At 35.0% G+C, this 27,474-nt stretch overlaps 1 protein-coding gene across 1 annotated transcript; it reads left to right on the top strand.

Moving 5' to 3' along the window:
- The first annotated feature begins 216 nt into the window (after nt 1-216).
- LOC129001563 (zinc finger protein 709-like) lies at nt 217-27,287 on the top strand. The gene is made up of 17 exons (XM_054428893.1): nt 217-357; nt 2,012-2,140; nt 5,976-6,171; nt 7,409-7,646; nt 7,971-8,122; nt 8,799-8,958; nt 9,518-9,624; nt 10,239-10,345; nt 11,563-11,676; nt 12,222-12,472; nt 12,924-13,084; nt 15,205-15,344; nt 19,962-20,157; nt 21,150-21,223; nt 21,957-22,178; nt 24,079-24,228; nt 25,998-27,287. Exons 1-17 carry the CDS (start codon nt 220-222, stop codon nt 26,268-26,270), a joined length of 2,808 nt encoding a protein of 935 aa, XP_054284868.1. The 5' UTR covers nt 217-219; the 3' UTR covers nt 26,271-27,287.
- The last annotated feature ends 187 nt before the right edge of the window (nt 27,288-27,474 follow it).

Here is a 27,474-nt window from a genome sequence, read left to right on the forward strand (position 1 = left end):
TGATAACATTTAATATTACTTTTATTAATGTGTGACATGTGGATAGCTAATCTTGTTTAGCTGTTTGTGTTTTGAACTTTTCGCATTTCCCGCCAAAAATCAAACATAACCAATCAGAGAACGATATCGTCTCCTCTGCGCAAAGGATTTCAGCTGTTAGAATTGACAACTCTGATTGGCTTGCTTGCTTCTGCTAGGTTAGGTTAGGTAGTCAACACAATGGAAGTTGTTGATCTCAATCTTTCTACAATTTGTAGACTTTGCGCTGAAAATAATCCAAATGGAGTTCTTTTGTTCGACGAAAATTCAACTGATGGGGACCTTGGATCTTTCATCAACATGTACCTCCCTTTCAAGGTATTATAATATTTTAAGATTGTAAAAGTGTACAACTTGACTTACTCTGAAAACAAAATGGAGCTTTTACTGATCAACGTTGCACCTGTGTATCTTGGGCTACAACTCTAATCAATTTCTACCTATTCTTGTTTTGAATAATCATAGTAAATCAGTATTTTCAATGGAAACTTTAAATGAATATGAAATATATCTCTGATTAATCTAGCTTGATTTTACACTTTTCACCTAGCCTAGTTCTATTCTGACGGTGGTCTTCAATTTTTATCCCGTCAAGCAAGGAGCCTAGCAGACAGGCACTATCAATATAAATCAAGAGGGAAATTCAAATCCATTTGTAGAAGGACGAAATTGTCATATGGCACTTAAAATGCAAGTTTTAATCGTGACAAAGTAAAATGCTCAAAACCCTAATTTTAGCAAAGGAAATATTAATTGAATTAACAATTAACGTTTTGTATATTAGACATAGCATATTACTGTAATGTATAATGGCTGAATAAGTTAAGTTAAACTTAAACAATTTGAAATTATTTGAAATCAAGTGGTTCTCCCTGCCCGGGACCGGTTTTCGACAGCCCGGACCAAACCGCCGAACCTCATCACCACAATCGTACCCTACCCCTAAACCATATCTGGGATCGTGTTACACAAATTACCATTTCCCATCACCTTTTCTCATGAGGGCTTTGGACCTCCAATGGCAGGTTTAAAATGGTTTGCTGGCTAGGTAGCCGTTGTCAAAGATCTATTTACAATAGTAGGCCTATAGGCCTAGTCCAAAATAATTATATGTACAGAAGAAGACATTATTTACATTTTTTTTCGTTTTACACGAGATTACTCATCGGAATAATCACTGTCTGAGTATTCTGTGGAGCTACCATTCAAGTTTATTGTTTATCTCAAACATGAGTACCTATCTATACTTTTTGACCCGACAGTAGGCCCTTTACATACAGCAGCTATATTGTACATTTTGGTCCTGAAAACTTTCAAGACATTTTCTGTGATTGCATTATCAGAACTGCTATTCATACCCAACAAATTTCAAAACTATTCAAATCCACACATTAAAACTATAAAGTAATCAAGTATTTTATTAGGTAGTCGTTGAATAATCTCTGATTACAATAGACCTCGTCAGAAACACATTATATAGGCTACTCAATAGCTATATAGGCCTATTATCACAGTCACGTTTAGGCTATATCACAGACATTCCCTACCATAAATAAATAGTTGTACAGTTAAATAAATAAAAATACATGCAAAGAGTTAAAAATAAATAGGCCTAATCCTAATAAATATATTGTAACCAGTGTCATAATAATTTCCCAAGCAATTATTGTTTTTCTTTTTTCCGATATTTAGAATAAACTCAGCGTTTGAACTTTTAGAATTGGAAGCCTGAAAATTCTTAGTTTAATGCTAAGAACACGATAATCACGTTGAATTGTGAATATTGAAAATATTTTAATATACAGTACCGTACTGCCCTGTCCCTTGCTATTCTGGTGCTCACCCGAACGTTCAGGAGTTGAAAAATTAAAGGTCCTGATAAAATAACACATTTTTAGTATTTCGTGTATTCCCACGCTCTTCCAAAATCGCTCCTGCCACCCATGGTGACCCACGGTAATGACTGTTATAGGTGCAGAGCGATGGAAAACTGCCTCAAACAATTTGTCCTGGTTGCAATATTCAAGTACAAGCAACTGTGCAGTTCTTTGATCTGGTTATTGAAGGACAGAAGAAAATCCGGGAAATGTGGAAGCAACAGGTAATTAATTACATAAGAAAAATATAAATCAAGATGAGTGTAACATGATGGAGAGAGATGATTCACTAACATGAATGAATCAATAAACACATAGGTAAATAATGTAAAGATATTACGACCTTTTTTTAATCACATTGTGGTGGTTTAGCAGCCGCTGGAATTTACAAATGTTATAAATATGATTTTAAATAGAGTAGCCTATATTGATAGCTTGTGTTGACTCATCATCTTGGTTTTGCACATTAGCTACCGTCTACTAAGTTAGCTACTGTCTACCTGTATTACTCATGTTAGACACATTAGTTTTGAAAATTAGAGTTAAGCATTAACTGTACACTAATCTTGTTCCAATATTATTTGTGTACATTTAATAATTAATATTACTCTCCTGTGATTTTACTGTTAAAAATTTCAACCACTGTAACCTCAATGTGTGGTATTGAATGCTGACTATCCTATCATCTATGTATGTCAATCAATCAATCAATCAATCAATCAAATCACTTTATTTGTCCTTGTACATGTCATTACAAGAAATGGCGTCAAATATAAAACTAAAAAATAATACAATTATAAATTTAAAAAAAAAAAACTACCACTACTGCTTCATAATTTTGTTGTATTCATAAAATTCCTCTATTGAGTAAATGGGTTTGTTGATCAAATATATTTTCAATTTACATTTTAGTTTGTTATTATTTTTTTCTGATCTTAGTTCATTCGGAAGTGCTTTAAAGAATTTATTGCCAATGTATGTCGTCTTTTTTTTGAAAAATTCCAATCTATGTTTTTCAAAATGTTTTTCGGTCTGTCTTCTTGTGTTATATTGATGACCTATTGGTTGTACATAAGTTTTTGTTATAAAAAATAAGATACATTCAAAAATATACAGACCATACACAGTTAAAATTTTAAGATTTTTGAAGTGTTCTCTTGCGGAGTCATCATCTTCAAGTTTGAGCATACATCTAATTGCTTTTTTCTGTAGGTTTAGAATTGTATTCAGATTATTTATTGTTGTTGCACCATACAAGCCAATTCCATAAGAAATATTAGAGTGAATCAGAGCAAAATATATTTGTTTTAGTACAGGCAATGAGCATAGGCTGGCCATACGCCTTAAGGCGAATAAACCGGAGTTAATTTTTCTCGATATATGTTCGACATGTTTGTCCCAGCATAAGTTTTCATCAATATATAGACCTAAAAATTTAGCCTCATCCACTTGTTCAATAATTTCCTCTTCAATCATTATATTTGGAGATATTTTTTTACGATTTTGCTTTGTGGAAAATGTAATAAATTTAGTTTTATTTGGATTTAACAAAAGACTATTATTATTGAAGTATTGCTTTATATTAGCTAGTTCTATAAAACTTAAATATTCAATTTCATTTTGGTTCTTTGCTGAGATTTTTAAATTTGCGTCGTCTGCATATAAACATAAATTACTATGGGGAACAGTCTGTAGCACTTTAGGAAGTCCGGTTATGTAACATAAGAACAGCAAAGGACCCAGAATCGATCCCTGTGGGACGCCACATGAGACCAAACATAAGTCCGATGCTGCGCCCGTGATCCTATTTGAAATGGTTTGGTTAATTTCAACATACTGATATCGGTCGGAAAGGTATGACTTAAACCAATTGTATGCAACTCCCTTGACACCAAAGTTCAATAATTTATCAAGCAATAGATGATGATTTACGCTTTCAAAAGCTTTTGTTAAATCCATAAATATGCCCACTACGTTCTCCCCTTTATCTATGGACTCTATGATGGATTCAATAAAAGAAACGGCTGCAGTGAAAACCGATTTTCCGGGCCGAAAACCGTGCTGGGACATATCTAGAATGTTTGAATTTTCTAAGAATTGGGATAATCTTCTGTACATGACTTTTTCATAAATTTTTGAAAAGGATGGCAGAATCGAAATTGGACGATAATTGGACATGTCTTTTGTAGAATCTTTTTTATGTATAGGTACAACTTTGGATATTTTTAATTTTTTTGGAAAAATGCCAGATATTAAAGAAGAGTTAACCAGATGAACTAAGATTTTACATAGGTGTATTTTTGCAGATTTTATTATAGTTACAGGAATTTCATCAAACCCATATGATTGCTTATTTTTTAAAGAATCTAATATTTTAATAATTTCGTTTTCATCTGTGGGCTCACAGCGAAAAGTCTGATTATGAGGAGTGAGACTACTTGAAAGACTATTTTTCTGTACACTAGGTTCTATATCTGATTTTGTTTGAAGATCTTTTATACAGTTTATAAAATAATTGTTTAACAAATTACTTATAACTAAAACATCAGATACATTCTTATTATCTACAGTCAATTCTAGATTTTGTTTGTTTTTGGGCAGAACTCCAACCTCAGTATTTACTATTTTCCAAGTTGTTTTAATGACATTTTCTGATTCATTTATCTGCTTATTATAAAAATTGGTTTTTGAATCTTTTAACATTTTCCTATATAACTTATTTTTCTCTTTAACATATTTCTTCAATTCTTTGTTTTTTGTTACTCTAGCTTCTTTCTCTAAGTCAATAATATTGTTTCTTTGCTGTTTTATTTCTTCTGTGACCCAGGATTTTTGCTCATAATTTATCCTTTTAACTTTTTTTGGAAAAGCTAAGTTAAAATGATACATAAAAATATTGAGAAACTTATTATATTTGTCCTCCACACATGAAAAATAAACTTCATTCCAGTTTTCACTTTTAAGTGATTCAAGAAATAGGTTTACATTATCTTTTGAAAAGCATCTCTTATATTTTGTTTTATTTCCACCTTCCAAATGAGGTATATCAAATAAAAAATCTAAAATTTGACCATCGTGGTCAGAGAGATAAGTGATCACACCTTCTACTTTAGTTTGTGCTTTTGAAATAGATGTAAGGAAATTATCAATACATGTTTGACTTTTTTCACTTATTCTTGTGGGAAATGTAACTAAGTGAGACATACCATGACTACTCAACATATTGCATAGTGCTTTACAATCTTTTTCGTTATTAATAACATTTATATTTAGATCCCCAGCAATTATGAGATTACTACAAATAGAAAGTAGATTCATTATTAACTCGTTCAAAAGCTCTATAAATTCAAAAGGATTGGTGCTCGGGGAGCGATATATGCCTACTAGTACAAACATATTTTTATTAACTATGAATTTCACAGCACAAAACTCAAATTTTTTATCTTCTCCTAGATTATGAATTTTAATTTCTACCACCTGCTTCCACTTAATAGATTTACTAGACAAAATAACGACACCTCCTTTTGTGGTGGTCTCTCTACAATAATAAGAATTGACACTAAAATTTTTTATATTAAGTCTGGCCATTTCATCATTTTTTAAATTATGTTCAGTTAATACTACGATATGGGGTTTTATTTCATCTAAAACTATTTCCAGCGAGTCAATCCGTGAAATTAAATTTTCAATATTCTGATGAAATATTCTTATATTTGAAATATTTTTACTTTTATTTTTTGAAGTTGATGGGAATTGACCTAAGTTGGAGTTTTTTCCATTTCTCCAAAACCGTTTAAAGAAGCAGGAGGTATGACATTATCGTTTTCCTTACAACTATCACTCTTTCCACTAATTTCTTCATCCTCCGTATTATCACCTCTAGACACATTCAGCACTTCATCACTAGACACAGGGGTTGATCGGGTCGACAGCGGTGGATATTCCTCCATAGACATTGTCCTAACAGCGACAGTCAAAAGAGACTACCTGTGACCTACGCGGAAATGATCATTGAGTTTTTACTAAAATCTCGAAGGTAATAAAGTTACAAATGTCTAGGTTGCTCGTAAAAAGAAGACAGAAAGGGAGACACCCTCCAGTTCTCAGTTACCTAGAGCAGCCGCTACGGAAGGCACATCGAACAATGTGTCCGAACACTCGTACAGCCAAGAGGAGATGTTAACTACTGCCACAGAAGGGGCGGAGTTTGTGGAAGGATTGTTGGAAGATTACGAACCTCAGCTTAGTGTGGAAGGTAATGCTTTTATTTCCTCTGAGAAAGTCATGTTTAAATGTAGATACATAAGGTAAAGGGACAAAATATGTATTTGTTTTGAATTTACTAGATGGTGAACTCTTTGAAAACTGTTTATTTATAGTGATAAGGAAATGGTAGAACTGCTCATGATGAGCTAACATAATAAATACCGTACCTAATTTAACACTAATACCGAAACCCTACTCTGGCTGACGTTAACCGAAACCCCCGGTCTGTGAGACCCCATTTGAAAAATAATGGACCCCGCTTAGAAACACACAAACCGAAACCCTCGGCCTGTGAGACCCCGCTTTAAAATACACTAACGCAGGGCTTCTGAGACGGACATTTTGTGAACAGACAACCTGTCAAGGTCACGGCACCCATGCAAAATGAACAAACAATATATCAATAGGTAGGGGAGGAAAAGGGGGGAAGGTATTGGGGGAATGGAATCTCCCAAGTAAACAGTGTTGCCAACATGCGTTTTCGAAAATTCTTGTGGGCCTGTCAGACCGGGGTTTCGGTATCAGTGTTAATCTGCTCTTTACATAGTTATTGATTGTAAAAGGTTAGGCTATGTTTTTTTTTTCATCCACTCCAACGAGCATGCAGAACATTAGACCAACATTTGTATTGTTAGGCCTTCTTTTGTAAAATTTAAAATGAAACATTTTTACATAGAAAAATAATATTTCTGAAAACAAAAAAACTCAAAAGTTTGATTGAATTGGGGGTTGAATAATACTATAGCCTAGCAGGTAAAGCATTGTACAAAATGTGGCTACTTCCTGGTGATGTGTACTGGTTGGGAAGTTTGGAAATAAGGGTAATTGGTTTGAATCAGGAAGTAACAACTTTGTTGTGGCAGTCGAGAAGAATGGATTTTTTCGGCACTAGTTTACGATTGCAATTATCAGTCTGCGATTGTCGTGAGTACCCCTAGATGAATAAGAGATATTCAGATCTTTAATGGTATGCTAAGGTAAGCACATCTTTTGCAGATTAATAAATCAAAATAATTAACTGGTAGAAATTGTTGATCGATATGTTATGGTATGGCTAATAATAAAAATAACTTAAGAAGTCTGCAGAATTGGAGCCTGTTGTGATTAAAAAAGCTAAAAATATTGGCTCTTAAGGGTGATTTAAAAACATGAGATACCTTTTTAGGTTCTTAAAAATAGATTAATAGAACATTGGTTTTAAAAATAAGCAATTACTGTATTTACAGTTTTTGGTGAAAACGGAGCTATGTATAAACCAGAAGAACCAATCGTTTTGAAAGCTGAAGGTCTCGAGAAGCCCCGAAAAAAGAGGGGAAGACCTAAAAAAATGACTCAAAGTGCACCAGACGTCCTGAACGAAAACTCGGCTGATGTTGTTGATGAAGAACAGAGGAAAGATGATAAAAACAACAAGGATGATGATGTTGAAGGAAGAACTCGAAGAAAAAGAAAAATTCCCCAGAGGTGAGTGTTGCAGAATCGTTTATTGCGGAAACCCCATAACCAACATACTTTTGCAGTTGTGTGATATCTGCACTAAGCGATGTATTTCAATTTGTACATAATTAATATCATTAATATTTTTATATAAAAGGAAAATATTACCAATTGCAAGTTTATTTTTCATTTATAACAAGTTAATTTGATAAGAAGATCAAAATGTGCCACGGCTAAACCTAGGTGTTTAAATTTTAGGTTAATAATTGGATTAGGTTTTTTTATTCAATCATTTCATTGTAGAGATAATAAGGTAAACAATAAGGTAAAGATTCACTGTGTTGGCTGCAGGTACAAAGAAGCAGTTCAAGGCAAGGAGTTGGAGAGGATATTCAAGGAGGAAGGAGTTATTGACGAGGAAGAAGAGAAGGAGGCAGTAACAATAACTTTGGAAGTGCCAGAAGAACCTCCTGTAGCAGCTAGTACTGTGGAGCCAGTTAGTGGTGAGTGTTTTGGTCTCGATGTTCCCGGAGGAATCATGAACATCTTTTGCGGTCGCTGAGACTTGATTATCATTACCCGTGGTCGCAAACACTTAATTTTTGATCGCCTAATCTTCGCAGATGCTTTCGGCGATCCCGAGAATAAAAGCTCAAGTCAAAAATTGTTCCCCTCTAGCAAATCATTTGCAAAATCTATTTTCAAAAGAACAAAAAAAATCTTTTGAGGCTCCCTGTATCCAAGGCCCCAGGTAACTGCCGTGTACGCCGTTAGGTAAATACGGCCCTGCAAACACAACAAAAACCATAAATTTTTTTAAATATTGACATTTAATTTGATTTTTTCCCTCAAACTTTCTCATTGACCAAAAATTGCCTGACTGATAGATAAAGACCTATAGTTTTCTCACAGACCAACTTTACAAAGGATGTTATTTCACACAAATATTTTTTGCTCAGTTGCAAATAGAAGTGATGGCTGGAAATGTGGAAGATGTAAGATTCTTGGCTAAGCGTTGGCCTTGGAATTTTGCAAATGACACTTTGGAGATAAATACTACGCATTGCTACTATGGCTGAAGAAAAATCGGTTTTTTGTTTAAATAGTTAATGAATATGTAGTATTTTTTTGCCAACCTGTCATGATAATCAAACTCAGTTGCCAAGTTTCTCTTTTCAGAAGTGATTGGTCACTTGGAAACTCAAGAAGGCACAGATTTGGGAGAAGTGGTCATAGTGAACAAAGTGAAGACGAGGAGAAGACTGAGGAAGAAGATACGCTATCAATGTGAGATTTGTGGCAGAGGCTTTCTACACCATGGACGATACGTATTCCATAAGTAAGTCAGGAACTTATATTAGCACACAACCTTGAGCCCAATGGGTGTATTAAAAAATATATTTTAACATCTTGTTATGAGTTATTTAAAAACAAATTGTTTTAGAAACCAGGATTTTAAAAATATTAATGCTTTGTATATTATCCTTGAATTTTATAACTCTGGTGAATATAACAAAGATGTTAATTTCAAGACTTAAAACTTGGCAAATTACTGTGAAATTGCTACTTATTGATTTTTTACGATACAATAAAAAAGTTTAGTTCACTAGGCTATCACATTTTTCATCAATTAACCCATTTAGTTGGTTGTTTGCTGATGTGGCAGATAAAATCAGTGAAAGGCGTTTTGAATATTTCAATCGTTAATGTAAGTTAAAAACCTTGTAATTCTTGAACATCATGACAAAATGCCTCTATGGCAGATGATATGTGGCTTCTATGGTATAATTGTTTCAGCAGGGGAAGATAAAATAACATTTTAATATTTCTAGCCCAAAGTTGATGAGGATCTTCACTACTTTGTAAGCTTGCCAAGTGAAAGATTAAACTGGTTTCAGGTCTATACATAAAGGAGTTAAGTTCCAGTGTACAACTTGCCAAAAAAGATTCTCGACAAAGGAAAACTTTGAATTACATCAGAAGATATCGGGTCACACTGGCGAAGGTAGGTCGATTTATTATCTATTACAAGTAATTATTTTAGTAGGTATTTTAAACAAGTAAACATTTGTTTTACTTGTTTTTCTCTACAAAGCCTTATGCTCGGATGTCTCTAAAATTTGAGGATGGTAAAAAATGGACGTTAACAATAGTTGCTTTACTTCCTTAGATTCAAAATGTAATTTTTTGAATCAGTTTTCATTTTAATTAATTAAGGCATGTCTGTTAGGTCAAATGTTATATTTTATGGTTTCAAGATCGTTATAATAAATAAATGAACGCTATAGGTTATCCATTATATTTAAATTATGTATAACAAGTAAAGCCTTTGTTTACATTGTTAACAAACGAATGTAAACAAGTGTTTTTTTGCGTTTCTCTAGAATTTTATGGCTTGAATCGAAAATCTAAAGCCAGTTTGCAAATCAAACACCCAGATGTGTGTTTTGATATATAATACGTGGAGTAAGGCTTTTTAAAAACAAAAAGCCATTATTGGGAACAAACTTGCCATGTTCAGTATATTAAATAGGCTATATAGATTAGGTTTGGCATTTATAAGTTCTCCTTATCAGTTAAGATTACTGTATTATCATTATTTTGTATTTTTTGTTGTAGATATAATAGACTTTGACGAAGAAAATGGAGAGAAAACCACAGAAGAGTCTTCAGAAATCAGCTGTAAACACTGTGAACAAGTTTTGCCTTCTAAACAAGGCTACGAGGTAGAAATCTTTATTTGTCAGTAAATTTTAGATTGACATGGTGAGTCGGTGGCTCAGATGGTAACGTCACAGACTTCGGGCCCAAGGCAGAGATGTTGTGGGTTCAGATCCTGGTCACTGCCACAAACATTTTATCAGTACAGTTCACCTTCGTACTGTACCAGCTCACCCCTTGCTTTGCTGGATACATTCTACGCACGGGTAGTTATAGTCTATGTGGACAGGAAAAAGCAAGGTTAAGTTCGTTTTATAGGTAGAATTTGTTTTTCGGCAACCTCCTAAAAGAAAAGAATGGTTTTCTATCTATATTTTCTAATCTACCAGTTGGTACAGTTGCTAACTTTTGAAACACATGTAGATTTATAATTTTTGTCCAAAAGGGAAGAAAAACAAAGTAATGAAGGAAACTAAACTCGAAGATGATGTTAATGTGCGGATTCTAGAAGTATCTTGCATTGTTAGTAATTATTTTTAATATCAGTACAAGTGGTATGATATGAAGTTGGTTTGTTTCTGTAAGTACAAAATAAAAATATCTTCTCCTTTGAAAATAATTGATCAATTACTCCTTTTAGTTAATGGATACAAATCTGAACAAGTCCGGTTCACTTTAGGCAGATCTTCGGACTATTTGGACTCTGCTGTATGTCTAATTAATATTGGAAATGTTTTCAGTTTCTATTCGTCAACGTTTATTATGTTTTATTTGTCAACTTATTATTTTTACATTGTTGCCTTTAGGATAAAATGTGCTATTTCCTCTAACAAATAAAATGTGTTAGGTGTATTCCGATGAATTGTGGTCTTCGGAAGATGGCCACGCCGTTTGGTTTTCAAAGTTACTGGTGATGTTTCGCATGTCTTGCAGCATTCCGGCTTCAGGGAAAACCACACCCCCCCAACAAAGACCTCTCCCATCCGATCCCCTATCTACCCATCTGATTCAACTACAATCCAACCCATCCGATTCAACTACAGTTAAACCCATTCAATTTAACCACTATTTTTTTATAATTCAACAATAAGTTCATTTCCTGAAGACCACTATCGAGAGTCTGTTGTGACTGTGAGAGCCTACCATCACCACGTTAGGTTTAGGCATGGATTAGATGATGACCTGATTGTTTTTACCATAAAAATAAATTGTTGAAACTTGATGCTGTCTAACTAGTACATCAACAATATTGATGAATGATTTATTGATTTTGTCCATTAAGGATCATTTGGCTGAAGTCCACAGTGAAGAAGTGCAGCCTTACCAATGTTACATTTGCCAGAAAAGCTTTGCTTTCCGAGCAACCTTGAAGACTCATTTACTCACTCATGAAGAGGTAAATTGTTTTGTTGTTTGAAACATTCATTAGGTACTTTAAAGTTAGGTAGGATAAAATTGAAATTTTAAAATATTCGGGAAGTTTCTGCTGTGCAACATTATATTAAGAAGCTTTTTGTAAAATTAAAAACCCCTTATAAAACAGCTAAGCCTAGCTAGCTACAGTTGATTTGTTATGTTCTTATATTAATTTAATTTCCTAAAATGTTACCAACTTTAACATCATTATGACTAAATATAAAAAAAATAGTTTTGTAGACCACTGCTTGTCCTCAATGGTATTATAACCAATGATTAAAGCGCCCAATGTAAAATTTACCTTGAAAAAAAAAATAGAGAAACGTTAAAAGAGGCATCAAATTCTGGTCTTTTGTCCATCCACAAATCTGTCCAGCATTTATTGTTGTCAGAATGTCAACAAAGCCTTTGACAACCAAATGCCTCAAGTACAAATATTTGGATGAACAATTTTTACACTGTTTTGAATTTTAGATTAACTAACAATTTAAATTGTCTCTTTAAAAAATATTTGTTCCCTCTCAGATCAGCAGTGAGGAGAAGAAGCCCAAAATCATTCAAGTCCGCAAAAGGGAAAAGTGGTCCCAGGTCGGCAGTAGGGAGAAGGGCTACCCCTGTAATCTGTGTGGTAAGAAGTTGAACCACCCGAGCTCAGTGCTGTACCATCGTGAAGCCGAACACAACAACGGCAGACGCTTTGTGTGCAACAAATGTGGTAAAAGCTTCAAACACAAACAGCTGTTACAAAGACATCAGCTGGTCCACTCGGATATAAGGTGGGCCATTAATTTTGCCTCAGAAAATATTCTTATAAAAAAAATATTTACTAACACAACTTACAGTGGCGCTGTACCAGCTTGCCCCTTGCCTTGCTTGATACGTTCTCTCAATGTGGACGAGCTAATGCAAGGTCAAGAGAGGTCAAAATTAAACTACTCAAGTAATCTACAAATCTAAATGCACTTTGCAACTTTATTTAAAATTTTTTTGTAAGAATAATACTTATTGCTGTAACAGACTGTTGAAGAGAATATTTTTTATTAATGTGCAAATATAAAGAAATGTATAGATTGAAATTGTATTTACAAAATATAAGTTACATCTGAGCACAGACTGGAGATCGTTAAGAGACGTTAAGTCAATCAATGGCATGCCAATTTCCATAAAAGCTATGTATGCCTACTTTTGATTTCATTGTCTGTTATATTAGGTTGATTGATGTTGCAGGCCATTCACTTGCAATGTGTGCTTAGCGAGTTTCAAGACCAAAGCCAACCTGATGAACCATCACGCGACACACACTGGGGAGAAGAAGCATAAATGTGAACATTGTGGACAACAGTTTGCTCACAAGACCAGCCTCACACTGCACTACAGGTGGCATTCTGGTCAGTGGCTGGGTTATACTTTCAATTCAAAACAAGACTGAATTTTTATTTCAGAAAGTGAACAAAACAGCATTAGTATTTCAAGATGTGAAAAGGATGGGATTTTTATCTGGGATATAACAGAATGGGATTATGCTTCTGTAAAACAAGGAAAAATCTTGATCTCTTGCAAATAGAAATAATTATGAAATAAGATGTCAGTCTTTATTTCACTATTCTACTTAATCTTGACTGTAAGTGGTGGTTATGGTACAGTCGTTACTATCTCCCGCAATCACAGAAAAATGGTTACCATAGTGGCAAATCCTTGGATATCTCCTGCTATAATAGAGGTCATTGTTATTTGCGACCACCAACAGTAGATAAACCCTATCATGGGAAAATTCCGAACTAAATATAATCCCACCTCAAGATCAGGAGTATTTTTTACCAATAGTTCAGGACTCCACTCTCAAAAAATCCTTGTTTTTGGCTATACTTCCTCTTTCCATCTCATCTTTAAGTACAGGAGGTCTTCTTCCATATTTATTTTATCATAGCTCCATTTACCCTATTTTTCCACTTATCTGGTCCATCTCAAATATTCTTTTTGGTCTTTCAACTACACCTGGTGCTTAAAACATGTTACTTAGTTTCCCACCATGCTTGAATCCCCAACCTTCTTTTTTAAATATCTTTCTTTAAATATCGGGATCATTGATGTAGAATATGTCATGCTCTTTACATTAAGAGTCTAGCTTATTTTTTGGAGGTACAACTTTGGCTAGATTTTCACGTATATTAGTTCCAGGCCCACAGTACCGATACGAGCATGTGAAGTGGGAATGGAAGGTTATTTATGAGAGTACTCAATAACCCTCGACCCCTGTAGGGCTTTAAGAACAAACCTTTGCCCTTTTTACATGTTCTCTTATCATTTCATACCATTTTAGCGAATTTCCCATATAGGGAATAAGCTATTACCGAAGTACTCATGGTAAGACCTGGACCCGGGACCGATTTTTTTTTCGTTTTGAGGTCCCTAGAGGCCAAAAACACCATCCGTTGAAATTCATATATATATATATATATATAATAAGTATGGTGTGATTAGGGCTACTATTATATTAATAATTGGAAACATTATAACAACATTAATGAATTTAAAAGGGTACTTAATGTTGTTATAATGTTTCCAATTATTAATATATATATATATATATATATATGTGTCCGTTAGCGCGATAACTCGAGCAAAAATGATCCGATTTTGATGAAATTTGGTACAAACGTGTAAACCTACGTTTATTCGAACGAGTTCGCGAACCAGCATGATCGGACCATGGGAACAGGGGTTTATGGGGGCTTTTATGGGGTAAAAATGGGTTTTTCCTATTTTTGACCCAAAAAACATAAAATTTTGAAATTTCTTTCCAAACTATTTTGTAGAGCTTAAAAAAACAAATAATTTGGTATATTGTAGCGTTATAATGCGCCTAATGGTTACGGATAAAATTCCAAAAAATTGTTAATTGAAAATTCCCATGTTATTCTTATGGAGAATAAGTAAACCGTTGTAGTGTGCTTGTTTATTAACATATTTTGCCCAAATTTGGAAAATGTTTTTATTTCTTACCAACTATTAACATTTTACATAAAAAAACACTTTTACCCTCCCTGTTGCAGCAAACCTAAGTATGTGTTAAACTGATTCTATTTAAATAGGGAATAAATGTGATATTTTTAAGGATACATTTTAGTCTAAATCCAATCAGGCAAATGGAAATTCGCTTAGTCTGCAGGTTTGTTGCGGCGGGGGTATTTATTACATAAAAAATGTCTTTTATTCAACAAAAACACAAATTTAAAATAGTACATATTAAGGAAAATATACCAAAGAAGTTGGGTCTATTTCCTACCAATATTGGATGTGTTATTTGTGGTCCAAGCGGAAGTGGGAAGACGGTTGTAATTTATAATTTAATTGTAAGAAAGGCAGGATTAAAATTTATAAACTTATATTTAATATCTAAATCTTTAGAACAAGAAAAATATTAAAAAGTAATTGAAATATTTAGTTTGTGTGACGAAGTAAAATTACACACACTACCAACGCTATCTTAACCTTGATTCTTTCACAGGTCAGAAGCCGTACCAGTGTACTGTCTGCAAGAAGATGTTTTCACAGAAGGGCAACCTCCAGGAACATTACAGGATCCACACAGGGGAGAAACCTTTTGACTGCAACATCTGTAGCAGGAAATTCACTACATCGTCTCAGGTGGAGTAAACACATAAAAAATGTTTTAAGCACAATTGAGTACAATTGCACAATTATAAGCACAGTTGTTTTAATTCTTTGAGGGAGTGATTTCCATTAATAGTGTGTACTTTAATACTTTTTAATACTTTATTTGTGGAATGGCGACCATACATAGTAGGTATTTTAAGCCGAGTATGAATGGAGATGAGTGTAGGATGAGTGGTGTGATCTTGTAGTCTTGTTAGTGACTAAGGCTGACATTCCTGAGACACAGCTGTTAATTGAGCGGAGCGAGCGAAGCGAGCGAAGCTCTTATACGCTGACTCTTATGCATTTTGTAATACGCAAACTCCTCTTAGGCGGCTGAATCAATCGTTTTCAAATTTTGATGGTGATAAAGACCATATCAGTGAGTGCCAACATCTATATGGCGTTAAAAAAGTCCCCCAGGAATCCGCCCCACTGGGTCTCAAAGTTTCAATGTAGGCCTAATCCTTATGGAAACAGTATTTGACACATAAACAAAGACATATGATCAGCTGTTGACTTTTAAATGCAGTAGATAAAGAAATAGCTGATAGCATTTATTCCACAGATATTAGAACAGAAACGGTATGGATCATAAATATATTTAAATGACGCTTGAGGTCCGTGACGTAAGAAGTGGTGAAGGAAGTAGTGAAGTAGTAAAGGTGAGCACTCTGGAGTGTGGAAACTGTTTATGACGATTGGATTAAGGAAACTGCAAACCTAAAATGCTATTGAAGGGAAGGAAACAGGACCGCGACGTAGGAAGTGGTGAAGGAAGTAGTAAAGGCGAGCTGTTCGGGGTATGGGATCCGTATATGACCATTAGAATGAGGTATTTGCAATCCTAAGATGCTATGGGAAGGGAGGGAAACAGGTCCGTGATGTGGGAAGTGGTGAAGGAAGTAGCAAAGGCAAGCAGTCCGGACTGTGGGAACTGTTTGTGACGATTAGATTAAGGTATCTGCAATCCTAAAATGCTATAGGAAGGGAGGAAAACAGGTCCGCGACGTAGGAAGCGGTGAAGGAAGTAGTAAAAGCCAGCTGTTCGGGGTATGGGATCTGTTTATGACCATTGGATTAAGGTATCTGCATTCCTAAAATTCTATGGGAGGGAGGAAAACGGGTCCGCGACGTAGGAAGTGGTGAAGAAAGTCGTCAAGGCGATCTGTCTGGAGTGTGGAAACTGTTTATGACGATTAGATTAAGGTATCTACAATCCTAAAATGCTATGGGAAGGGAAGGAAACAGGTCCCCGACGTAGGAAGTGGTGAAGGAAGTAATCAAGGCGAGCTGTCCGGAGTGTAGGAACTGTTTATGTCGATTAGATTAAGGTATCTGCAATCCTAAAATGCTATTGGAAGGGAAGGAAACAGGTCCGTGACGTAGGAAGTGGTGAAGGAAGTAGTAAAGGCGAGCTGTTCGGGGTATGGGATCTGTTTATCACAATTAGATTAAGGAATTTGCAATCCTATGATGCTATGGGAAGGGAGGGAAACAGGTCCGTGATGTAGGAAGTGGTGAAGGAAGTAGTAAAGGCAAGCAGTCCTGACTGTAAGAACTGTTTGTGACGATTAGATTAAGGTATCTGCAATCCTAAAATGCTATGGGAAGGGAGAAAACAGGTCCGCGACGTAGGAAGTGGTGAAGGAAAATGTCAAGGCGATCTGTCTGGAGTGTGGAAACTTTTTATGACGATTAGATTAAGGTATTTGCAATCCTATGATGCAATGGGAAGGGAGGGAAACGGGTCCGTGATGTAGGAATTGGTGAAGGAAGTAGTAAAGGCAAGCAGTCCGGACTGTGGGAACTGTTTGTGACGATTAGATTAGGGTATCTGCAATCCTAAAATGCTATGGGAAGGGAGGAAAACAGGTCCGCGACGTAGGAAGTGGTGAAGGAAGTTGTCAAGGCGAGCTGTCTGGAGTGAAAAAACTGTTTATGTCGATTAGATTAAGGTATCTGCAATCCTAAAATGCTATTAGAAGGGAAGGAAACAGGTCCGTGACGTAGGGAGTGGTGAAGGAAGTAGTCAAGGCGAGCTGTCTGGAGTGAAAAAACTGTTTATGTCGATTAGATTAAGGTATCTGCAATCCTAAAATGCTATTAGAAGGGAAGGAAACAGGTCCGTGACGTAGGGAGTGGTGAAGGAAGTAGTAAAGGCGAGCTTTTCGGGGTATGGGATATGTTTATAACAATATAACAAGGTATTTGCAATCCAATTATGCTATGGGAAGGGAGGTAAACAGGTCCGTGATGTAGGAAGTGGTGAAGGAAGTAGTAAAGGCAAGCAGTCCGGACTGTGGGAACTGTTTGTGACGATTAGATCAGGGTATCTGCAACCCTAAAATGCTATGGGAAGGGAGGAAAACAGGTCGTGATGTAGGAAGTGGTGAAGGAAGTAGTAAAGGCAAGCAGTCCGTACTGTGGGAACTGTTTGTGACGATTAGATTAAGGTATCTGCAATCCTAAAATGCTATAGGAAGGGAGGAAAACAGTCCACGACTTAGGAAGTGGTGAAGGAAGTTGTCAAGGCGATCTGTCTGGAGTGTGGAAACTGTTTATGACGATTAGATTAAGGTATCTACAATCCTAAAATGCTAAGGGAAGAGAGGTAAACAGGTCCGTGGCGTAGGAAGTGGTGAAGGAAGTAGTAAATGCGAGCAGTCCGGATTGTGGGAACTTTTTATAACGATTATATTAAGGTACCTGTAATCCTAAAATGCTATGGGAAGGGAGGGAATCAGGTCCGTGACGTAGGAAGTGGTAAATGAAGTAGTAAATGCGAGCAGTCCGGAGGGTGGGAACTGTTTATGACGATTAGATTAAGGGATCTGCAAGCCTAAAATGATATGGGAAGGGATGGAAACAGGTCCGAGACGTAGGAAGTGGTGAAGGAAGTAGTAAAGGCTAGCAGTGTGGGCTGTGGGGAATGTTTGTGGCAATTAGATTAACGTATCTAAAATAGTAAAATGCTTGACAGTTATGAAAACAGGATGTAGGAAGTTGCTTAGGAAGTAGTAAAGTATGAGCATAGTGTGAGAACCGTCTGTGGCAGTTAGATTAATGTATCTTCAATCCTAAAATGCTATGAGAAGGGAAGGAAACAAGCCCCACGACGTAGGAAGTGGTGAAGGAAGTAGTAAAAGCTGGCAGTGGGGGAACCATTTGGGCAGTTAGATAAATGTATCTAATACTTAAATGCTATGAGAAGGGTAGGAATCAGGTCTATGACGTTGTAAAAGATTAAGGAAGTAGTAAGGCTTGCAGTGCAGAGTGTGGGAACTGTCTTTGGCACTTACATTATTGTATTTGCAATCCTAAAATGTTTTAGGAAGAGAGGGAAAGAGGACCACGACGTAGGGAGTGGTGATGGAAGTAGTAAAGGTGAGCAGTGTTGAGTGTGGGAATGGATTAATATATCTGCAATGCTAAAATGCTATGGGAAGAGACTGTCGACTGTAGGTTAAAATGATTATGAAGCACGAATCGATACGTATTTCGATACATGCAATCGTGTACAATATAAATTTACAACTGAGTTGACAACAGCTGATTTTTACTCTACAGAGGCTAAAAACGATTTTTACTCCCTGAGAGTAAAATTGCGATTTTAAACCCGCAACGCATGCATTAAAAACGACTGTTTTTACTGCAGTATGACAAAAACAATATAATATAAACCATTGATGACTCCGCTCAATTTTGTGGATGCCTCTGCGAACGCCACCTAGTTAATAGCCCATACAGCTAATGGCAACTAAGGGACCTACAGTTTATAGTGGAATCCGAACCACATTTTTTTGCCTTGGTATATACAAATTGGTCTAATTATCAGGATATGTAGCATGTGCAATCTAGTGCTTGCATAGTAATGAGAATGTCGTTGTATTGTTGGTTCAATCCTGGGAAAAGTCTTTAGATTTTTAATGGTTCAAAACTGGGCCCAGCTGTCCTTGATTATTGACCTTAATAAGAGGTCCTGGTTAAAGAAATAGCAGATTTTAGTCCTATATATTAATAGACAAGCATGTTTCTTGGACACCTTTTTTCTCAGCTTGTGTGCATTGTAGGGGACATCTACACATACTTTTAGAAAGATATTTGCCTGTAGAAGCGCAGAATCCCTTTATAAATTAAAATGGACTCAAAAATAAGCGCAAAAAATGAAATTAAAATAAAATAGAAAAATTAACATGGGCCTTATGGGTTGCCATGCTGGAGACAAAATATAAACAGAAAATCAAAACAAATGAAAGAGAGGTTTTGACCACAGGGTGACCTCTAGTCTGATTTTTTCTGAGGATAGTTGAATAGTAGTGAAAGAGTTTGTTTATCCCCACAAAGTAAAATTAGAAAGAGCTGAAAACAAAAACCACGTTAAATTGTGTGTAGGCTACATTTTAAAAAGAGAACACAAATGTAAACAGGTTATTTTGAGTTAATTTAGTTAAAATTCAAATTTTCCCATTTTTATAAGAATTCCCAGTAATTTCCATCGCAGGGTTCCTCTTGAATTGTTTACACAATAAATCTTTACCCAGTCAACTGCACCACAGTCAAATTACCACACCGTTGTGTAATAACAAATTGTCTTTACCTGCGCAGTACAAGCTGCATATGAAGCGACACACGGGAGAGCGACCGTGGAAGTGCGAGTTCTGTGGAAAGTCGTTCCTACACAAGGACGCTTGGAAGTGTCACATTCGCAGACACAAGGGAGAGAAGCCATTCCAGTGTAACGTATGCAACAGAGACTTTCCTGAGCAGTGGGCACTCAAGAAACACATGAGGCTGCACACGGGTGGGTATTTGTTTAATTTATTGTAGAAAAATAGTTGTTTGCATGCTTTTATTTTGAGTAGGTTAGATTTTACTGAATCTTAGAGGATTTTAAAAGTAGGATTTTAAATCTTAAGGATTGAAAAAGGTGGAGTTTAGTTAGCTTAGATGAGAAAATTGGAGTTTATTAACTAAAGACAGAAGACAATTTCTACCCAATATACTGTAGTACAACATATTGATGTTTCGTTTTTGTGAAGGATTCCATTCAAAGGATCGAAGATAAATGCCGTTCCTTAAACCAAATTATTATTTTTTTAATTTCCACTGGCTTTTCTAGTTAGTGTGTACATTCAAACAACTCTATGAAAGCACTTTGCGAATTGGTTATCCTCTATGTAAATATTGGGCCTTCCTTATACTCGACCACTCACCTGGCACTAATTGACTTAATAAAACCGAGTGTACAGAGAGTTACTGCCAGTCAGGGGTGTGAGAAGTGTAAGTAGGTAGCTGGCAATTTAGTGGCAAAACCAATATTTTTGGAAAAGCATTATTTTCTGCCATAATCAACCCTTTCCTCCATCGCATTATTGTAAAGGGATTTTAGAAGCCGTAATTAAGAATGAAACTTCAGTGTTGTTTAGAGTAGAGAATCGGTTGACTCAGTCTTCATGTAAACTTGTCAAACTCCCTGCTAAAACAGAAATAAATGTTTCAATTTTTGTAATCTTTTTTATTTTACAACAGGGATCTCTTGTTAGTGTGGTTCGAATAAGATTTTCCTCAGTAAGTATTTTCTTTTGAAATTTTGGAGTATGAGGATAAGTTTTTTTTGTAGAATAAGAGGTTTTGTTTACTATGTTCTGGTTATTTTTAGTTTAGTTTAAAAGTGAAGATGCTTACTTTCTAATTGTATTGTGTTTAATTTACCGATTTACTGTAAACCTCACCATGTAACTTTGCTTTAAACTTAGTTTTTTGTGGTTTTAACCTATTATATTTCTATTTCAGGTGAAAAGCCGTACTCTTGCACAATTTGTGGCAAGACTTTTGCCGATTGCTCAAATCTCACAAAACACAAAAAGGTAAATAGTTTGTCAGTTTGAACTGTTTTAAACTAAAAACACAGCAACTTTGTAACCAATCAAAGAAAAGAAAAGCTTTTCTATGATATAAAAAATATAGGCCTAATATGTAGCATAAAAGAAAACAAAATGGTTTGGAAAAAGTTAAGCAAACTAACTGGAGAGTATTGTAGTTAGTATAATAATATATTACTGTTAGTATAGTTAACGCTCAGGGGAGTGAGCTGGTCTAGTGGTACAGCGAGAAACTTCAGTAACTGGGGTTCTGGGTTCAAAGCCCGCAAAATCATCAATGGTTTTAATCTAAGTGATAATGCCGCAACCACAAGGTTTAGCATGAAGTAATATGAATAACAATCCCGGGCTCGGGCCTATTTGTTAGATTAGGAATACACAGGCAAGTTTATCCCTCATACTACTTATATAAAACTGGTGTTTTATTAGTAGGCCTATCCCCACAGTATAAAGAAATTTTCTTACCAGACATTTTCAACTACTCATGTAAATTCAGTTTTCCATCACAAACATAATTTAAAATTTGAGCTAAAAAATATCTTGAAAGTTTGTACTCCAACTCCTGTTATCGTTATCCAATAACCTCTAGAAACCTCTTATATTGTCATTAACAAAAAACAAAGAAGATGAACACCATGTGTAGTACATGTCTGACTTTTTCCACTAAAATTTTTGATGGATAGTCTCTAACCAAGTTGTTGCCTTCATCTATTTAAAGGTCCATGCTCGAGAAGTGAAGGTCGTGGAGGAGGAACAGTCGGGCATTGAAGGTGTGGATCTCACTGTATGGAACATCATACAGTCACATCTGCAGGAGAATACAGTGTTGGCTGACAAAGATAGTCTCAAGCAGAGTGACGATGTTCAGCAGATCTTCTACGTCACCTATCAGCAGGACAACGAGGAGATTGTACCTGAGACTGCACCTGTCAAACTCAAGGTGACTAATTTGTACTTGGTATTTGTAGATTCTTTGTACCAACGATTCTTGGACTTTGGTATCGGTATTAAGAATCAGTCAAGAATCGATACTGATACCCGACACGAACGTGAAGAACACGTGATTTAAAAGTTCACACGTGGATGACAACAATAATCTTTCCATGACTGCGGGAGACGATGATGATGTATACACAACCACAGTAGTACAGTAGAACCCCTCATATCCGGCCTTGGTTTTACCGGTCCTCTGTTTATCCGGCCCCTTCCAGGAAGCCAAAATCAAAATTTTTTTCTCACAGCTTACAGACGTTTAGATGCAAGCACTAGACTTTGTGACTGCTCAAGTCATAAAATAAATTGTTCTCATTATTTATCTGTTTGTTTCTACATTTATTTGCTGAGTCACTATACTCAGTTGAGCTAGTAGGCCTCTGATTCTACTCAGATCAATTGAATGATTATTTCCAAAGTGGGGTTATTACAGTACAATACGAGTACATTAATTTTTGTACTTCACAAAATGGTTAAGAATGTTGAGTAGAAATGCATGTACCATTCAAGTCCTAATGATCTTTAAGTACAATTTATTGTCATTTTTACCTCCATTTAATAGGTTTTGTTACCTGGAATCGTAATATTTGTACATTCATTACTTAATGACTTTAACCTACAAATAATTTTTTTCCTTTTTACAAACATGTTTATTTTTCTAAAAATGATCCCAGAACAGAATTAAATGATACTTTTGATTGCATATTGATTACCTATTATTATTAGGTATGAATTGTCATTTTCATAGTAAGTTGGTTTATCCGGCCAAATCGTTATCCGGTCAGGGGCTTGGTCCCGTCGTGGCCGGATATGAGGGGTTCTACTGTAGTAGATGTTCATGATTTTGCCGTTATCATGGAAAACAATAATGATCAAGTGACCGCAGGATATGTTAAGGGTTTTTCGTAGAAGACAATAATGATGTCAACAAGACCGCAGGAGATAGTCAGTATTTGGCCGCAATTACGGAATACGATAATGACGCCCCCGTGACTGCAGGAGATGTTCAATATTTTGCCGTGACGAAGATGTTGGTTCCATTTGCGCTGAGCAGTATTCAGGATTTTACTGTGACTGCAGAAGACAGTAATATTTTTCTGTGACGGAGAAAGATATTCAGGATTTTGCATTTACTGCGGAATACGATGAAGATGTCTCCACGACTGTGGGGGATGATCACGAAATTAACTCGAGCTCAGCTTGATCGAAAACTACAGGCTTGCAGACCTCTTGCTGTAATAAAATTTTCTTTTTGATATTTGTTTGCAAGATATTTAGTTACCTTTGATATGGTATTTATTTAATGTTTACTAGGGTTTTAATTTGAGTTGGCCAGTAAAAATTTTCTATTGCTGCTTTATTTTAGACAAACAAAATTACTTTGTGTAAAGACAGATTCGTGCAAAAGAAAAACAAATTATAGGTATCAAGGATTGACTTTTTGGTATCTGTATCGAGAATTGACAAATTTTGGTATTGCCACATCACTAATTTGTACAAACTTATCTCTTTTATGATTAAGGAATGTAGCTGTTTTGAGTGGTGGCGGTTCTAGGATCTTGTCAAGGGCCAGCTAACTGGGGTGTTCTATACCAGAAAAAGGGGTTCGGGGGTCCTTTCCCAGAAAATTTGCTATTTTTAAAATAATTTTTAACATCTAGAGCTTAGTCCAAAAACCTCCGTTACGTTTTTTATGACAAAATGTATGTTTACATTTATACTTCCAGGGTCCAATTGGTGGGGGAGGGGGGTTTATTCTCTACAGCCCCCCCCCCCCCGCCCACCTGGAATCGCCACTGAATGTAAGTTTAACAAAGTAGGCTAATCACCTTATAACTTATGTTCAGGAAACTCCCAAGTTCATCCTGCCTAACCTGATGGGAGGAGACGTGACCCTACAAAATGACAACATCACTCTGCCTACCCAGCCACTACAAGTCACAGACGACCAGGGCAACCCCATACAGTTCACCATGCAGGACGGCAGCTCACTTCAGGTAAACACTACACTACTTGTAGCAGTATTCGGAAGTTGTTACCTTTGTTTTATCACTAACAAAAGTGCTACTTAAGTGAATCCAAGTATCAAAGAGTCTACACAATGTTAAGAATCTGGTTAGAGGTTTTAACACTCCTAGCAAGAAATGAACTGGGGAACAAATAGGCCTAATACTAAAAATTAAATAAAGTATCTCCAACAAAACCATTGACTTTTTAAACAATCTAAAGGCAAAACTGTGTCTAGAAGATGTTACAGACATTGTGATGATGATTTGTTTATTGAAAAACAAAATATAATTTTATTTCAGAAATAAATAAATAGTTTCAATAATATTTTCTTGTTTCAGTTAAGGGTAAACCTTTTTTTCACAAAGTTAACTTGACAAGTTAAGTTTTAAAATTTAAAGATTGTTGGGTTCAATTCCTTGACCCAGTCGCAATTTGCCATCAGGTTATTTATTTATGATGCTTTCTTACAACATGTAAATATTCAAAAGTAACAAAGACCAATGGATCTACAACCCCTGTTTTGGAGTAACCCACTTATTCTATCACTTTTCTCAGAGGTGCTACCAAGTGAACAAGCGAACAAAACATTGTTTTGGAAATACTACAAATTAATGTTACGGTTAATTTTCAAGTAAATTTATAACATGTTTCCATTTGTTTTGTACAATTCATTTGTAAATTTACAGATGATAAAGAGGTTTTTGAAAACACCTGACCTGTTCCTTTCCTCGTCAATCCTATGCTAACCTAAAGTTTGTATAAAGGTGTTAACATTTATTATAACTATGTAAGTATTGTAGTGTTTTACTATTGATAACTAAGTAAGTATTGTGCAGCTAATTATACAATTGGATTTGAAATCTTATTTGTAGTGAATTTATCATCTAGTATTGGCGAATTTTGGTAGATGGTATAGTGAGACCTAGACCCAAGACTGAAATTCCCATATTATTCTTTTGGAGTGTAAATAAAAATAAACTCTTGTAGTTTGCATTGTTATGGTGCACAAATTGTTCTTCTTATTGGGGTTCAAATTTCAAAACTTGTTCGTGATGGATACCAAATGCTGCAATATTTTTTTTTATTTTTCCAAGATTATGTTTGTTTAGGATATTTGTTAGGTGAATAAAAATAGTAATATAATAATGCTAAATAAATTAAAATTGTTTATCGTTGATTTACGAAAAAGATTGATTTTCCTACCACAACCAGGTTACAATCATCACTAAAAATAGCCTCGGCTTGTTTTTTTTTAAGCCAACCTTCATCATAAACTGTTTTGTCTCTTTGTTTACTGTCTGACTATGGATAACCGTTCAACTGAAGGATCAGCTGTTATAAATTACAATTCACATTTTCAAACATTGTAAAGGAAGTTGATCAGCATCACTGGATCTTTGAAAATATACTGAATATATTAACCATGTATTAAACACATTAAACATGTATTAATGTATTTAACATGTATTATAGTTTAAACATATTAAACTGTAACAAAATATATTAAACATTAGAAGGGCAAGTCCTAAGTTCTTTTTGTTTCACTGTGTTGCTGTTTGGGAAGGGAAAACTAATAAATTATGGCTGACTCAATCTGATGCATTGAAAAGACGCTCAAGTTAAATCAAGAAGTGCTACGGACGAGCCTTTTATGAGACTTATGTAGCTTAATGTTATAATGCCCTTTGTCATTTTATTTGTATTAAATAAAAAAATGTCATTGAATTGAAAACTTAAGTTGATTTTGTCCATCCAGATAACCACAACGGATGGACAGAACCTCCAAGTAACGACTAAGGATGGACAAATCATCCCTGTGCAAATAACTACTTCGGACGGACAACCACTGAGCACCGAACTGTCGTCTGCTAATCTTGAATTACCTGTCAACACGATTGTAGGACACGACATAGCAGACGAAACAATCTCTACATTAGAGTTCACATCAGAAGACGGACAGAACTTTAAAATAATCCCCCCTTATATTACTGGTAGCACATTAGACACGGAGTATTTAAATATTGCGTGAAACGGTCCTCAGTAAACGACGTAGGATTTAGTTTTTCGTCAGCTGAAAATATAAATAATAAGTCTATATTTTCACTGTTTTAAGTACCATGTTACCTGTACAAATAGGATGTAAACAAGTTTTACTACTTGAGACTAGGAATGGATTATGTGTTTAATCAGTGATAGTGAGCCTTAAAGCATGATTTTGTAAAGTGTTTAGGGTCTATAGCCGTCATTTAATTGAAGTATATTTTTAGTTTTACTAAAGTAATTTATTTTACAGTCAATAATTTGGTCGCATTTTTTATGAAAAGTTCACTTTATGACACAAATACGCATAAAAACACAGGAATCACAAACACAACTTTAACATTCTTAAGGTCAAGAGGTTTGAGTAGTTATTATAAAATTGTTTTTTGAATAATTCTGTAATAACTCTACCCACAAAAACCAACAAATCATAAACTCTACAGGTCAACAGGGAGCTAATTTAATTTTTTTTATGTATGAAATACATAAATAATGATTCATTTTGTTTGTAATTATGATTACAAATGAGTAAAGAGATTCATTCTTAAATGTTTTCAAATAATGTAATCTTATCTCAGATAAAAACACTTATGTTAAAATTATGTAAGGGTCAGTCATGGAAATTAATGACAAATTTTCTGTGGACACCCTGTTTTATTTTTTTCCTCTCTATCTGGATTTGTTATTGTTCAGATCATATCTGGTACCCATTATTCTAGAAAATCCACACTCTACTGTAATAATAGTATTGTAAAAAAAAACTTGATACTAATTCATAATGCAAGATAGTGGTTACCTTCAAAATGTGATATCATAGAATTGAATGTAAGTTTCACATACTTATTTCAAATCTAGCATTAAAAATAACCAACTTCCTGCTAAATGCCCTTCTATTGTGTCCACTGTATTTAGAAAATATATTAAATCAAACTTGTATCTTGCTGATCAAGTTTAGGAGTGAAAATTTAAAAACGTACGTTTTCAGGAAAAGCACTTTTCAAATTTTTCCCCCTTTTTTCACAACTTTTATTATTTTTTTTATTTCATTAACATTTGAAATTTCATAAAATGTCCATGGTAACGCAATATCTTTGGTAGTTTTTTTTAAAAGAGCATCTTTAGTGGAAAAACACAAAATCCTGTCAATACCATAACGGACATTTAAATGAATATTACAAATAGTTAATATTATT

The sequence above is a fragment of the Macrosteles quadrilineatus genome, unplaced genomic scaffold (assembly GCF_028750875.1).
Source record: "Macrosteles quadrilineatus isolate MER2022 unplaced genomic scaffold, UCM_ALF_1.0 Scaffold_8__2_contigs__length_117827958, whole genome shotgun sequence".
Taxonomy (NCBI): Eukaryota; Metazoa; Arthropoda; class Insecta; order Hemiptera; family Cicadellidae; genus Macrosteles; species Macrosteles quadrilineatus.

What these genes read in the sequence shown, in the direction of transcription:
- LOC129001563 (XM_054428893.1), top strand. Translation starts at nt 220, where the DNA reads ATGGAAGTTGTTGATCTCAATCTTTCTACAATTTGTAGACTTTGCGCT. An exon ending in GGACGATACGTATTCCATAA is followed by an intron (nt 8,959 to 9,517) that starts GTAAGTCAGGAA and finishes AACTGGTTTCAG; the next exon opens with GTCTATACATAAAGGAGTTA. An exon ending in CTGCACCTGTCAAACTCAAG is followed by an intron (nt 22,179 to 24,078) that starts GTGACTAATTTG and finishes ACTTATGTTCAG; the next exon opens with GAAACTCCCAAGTTCATCCT.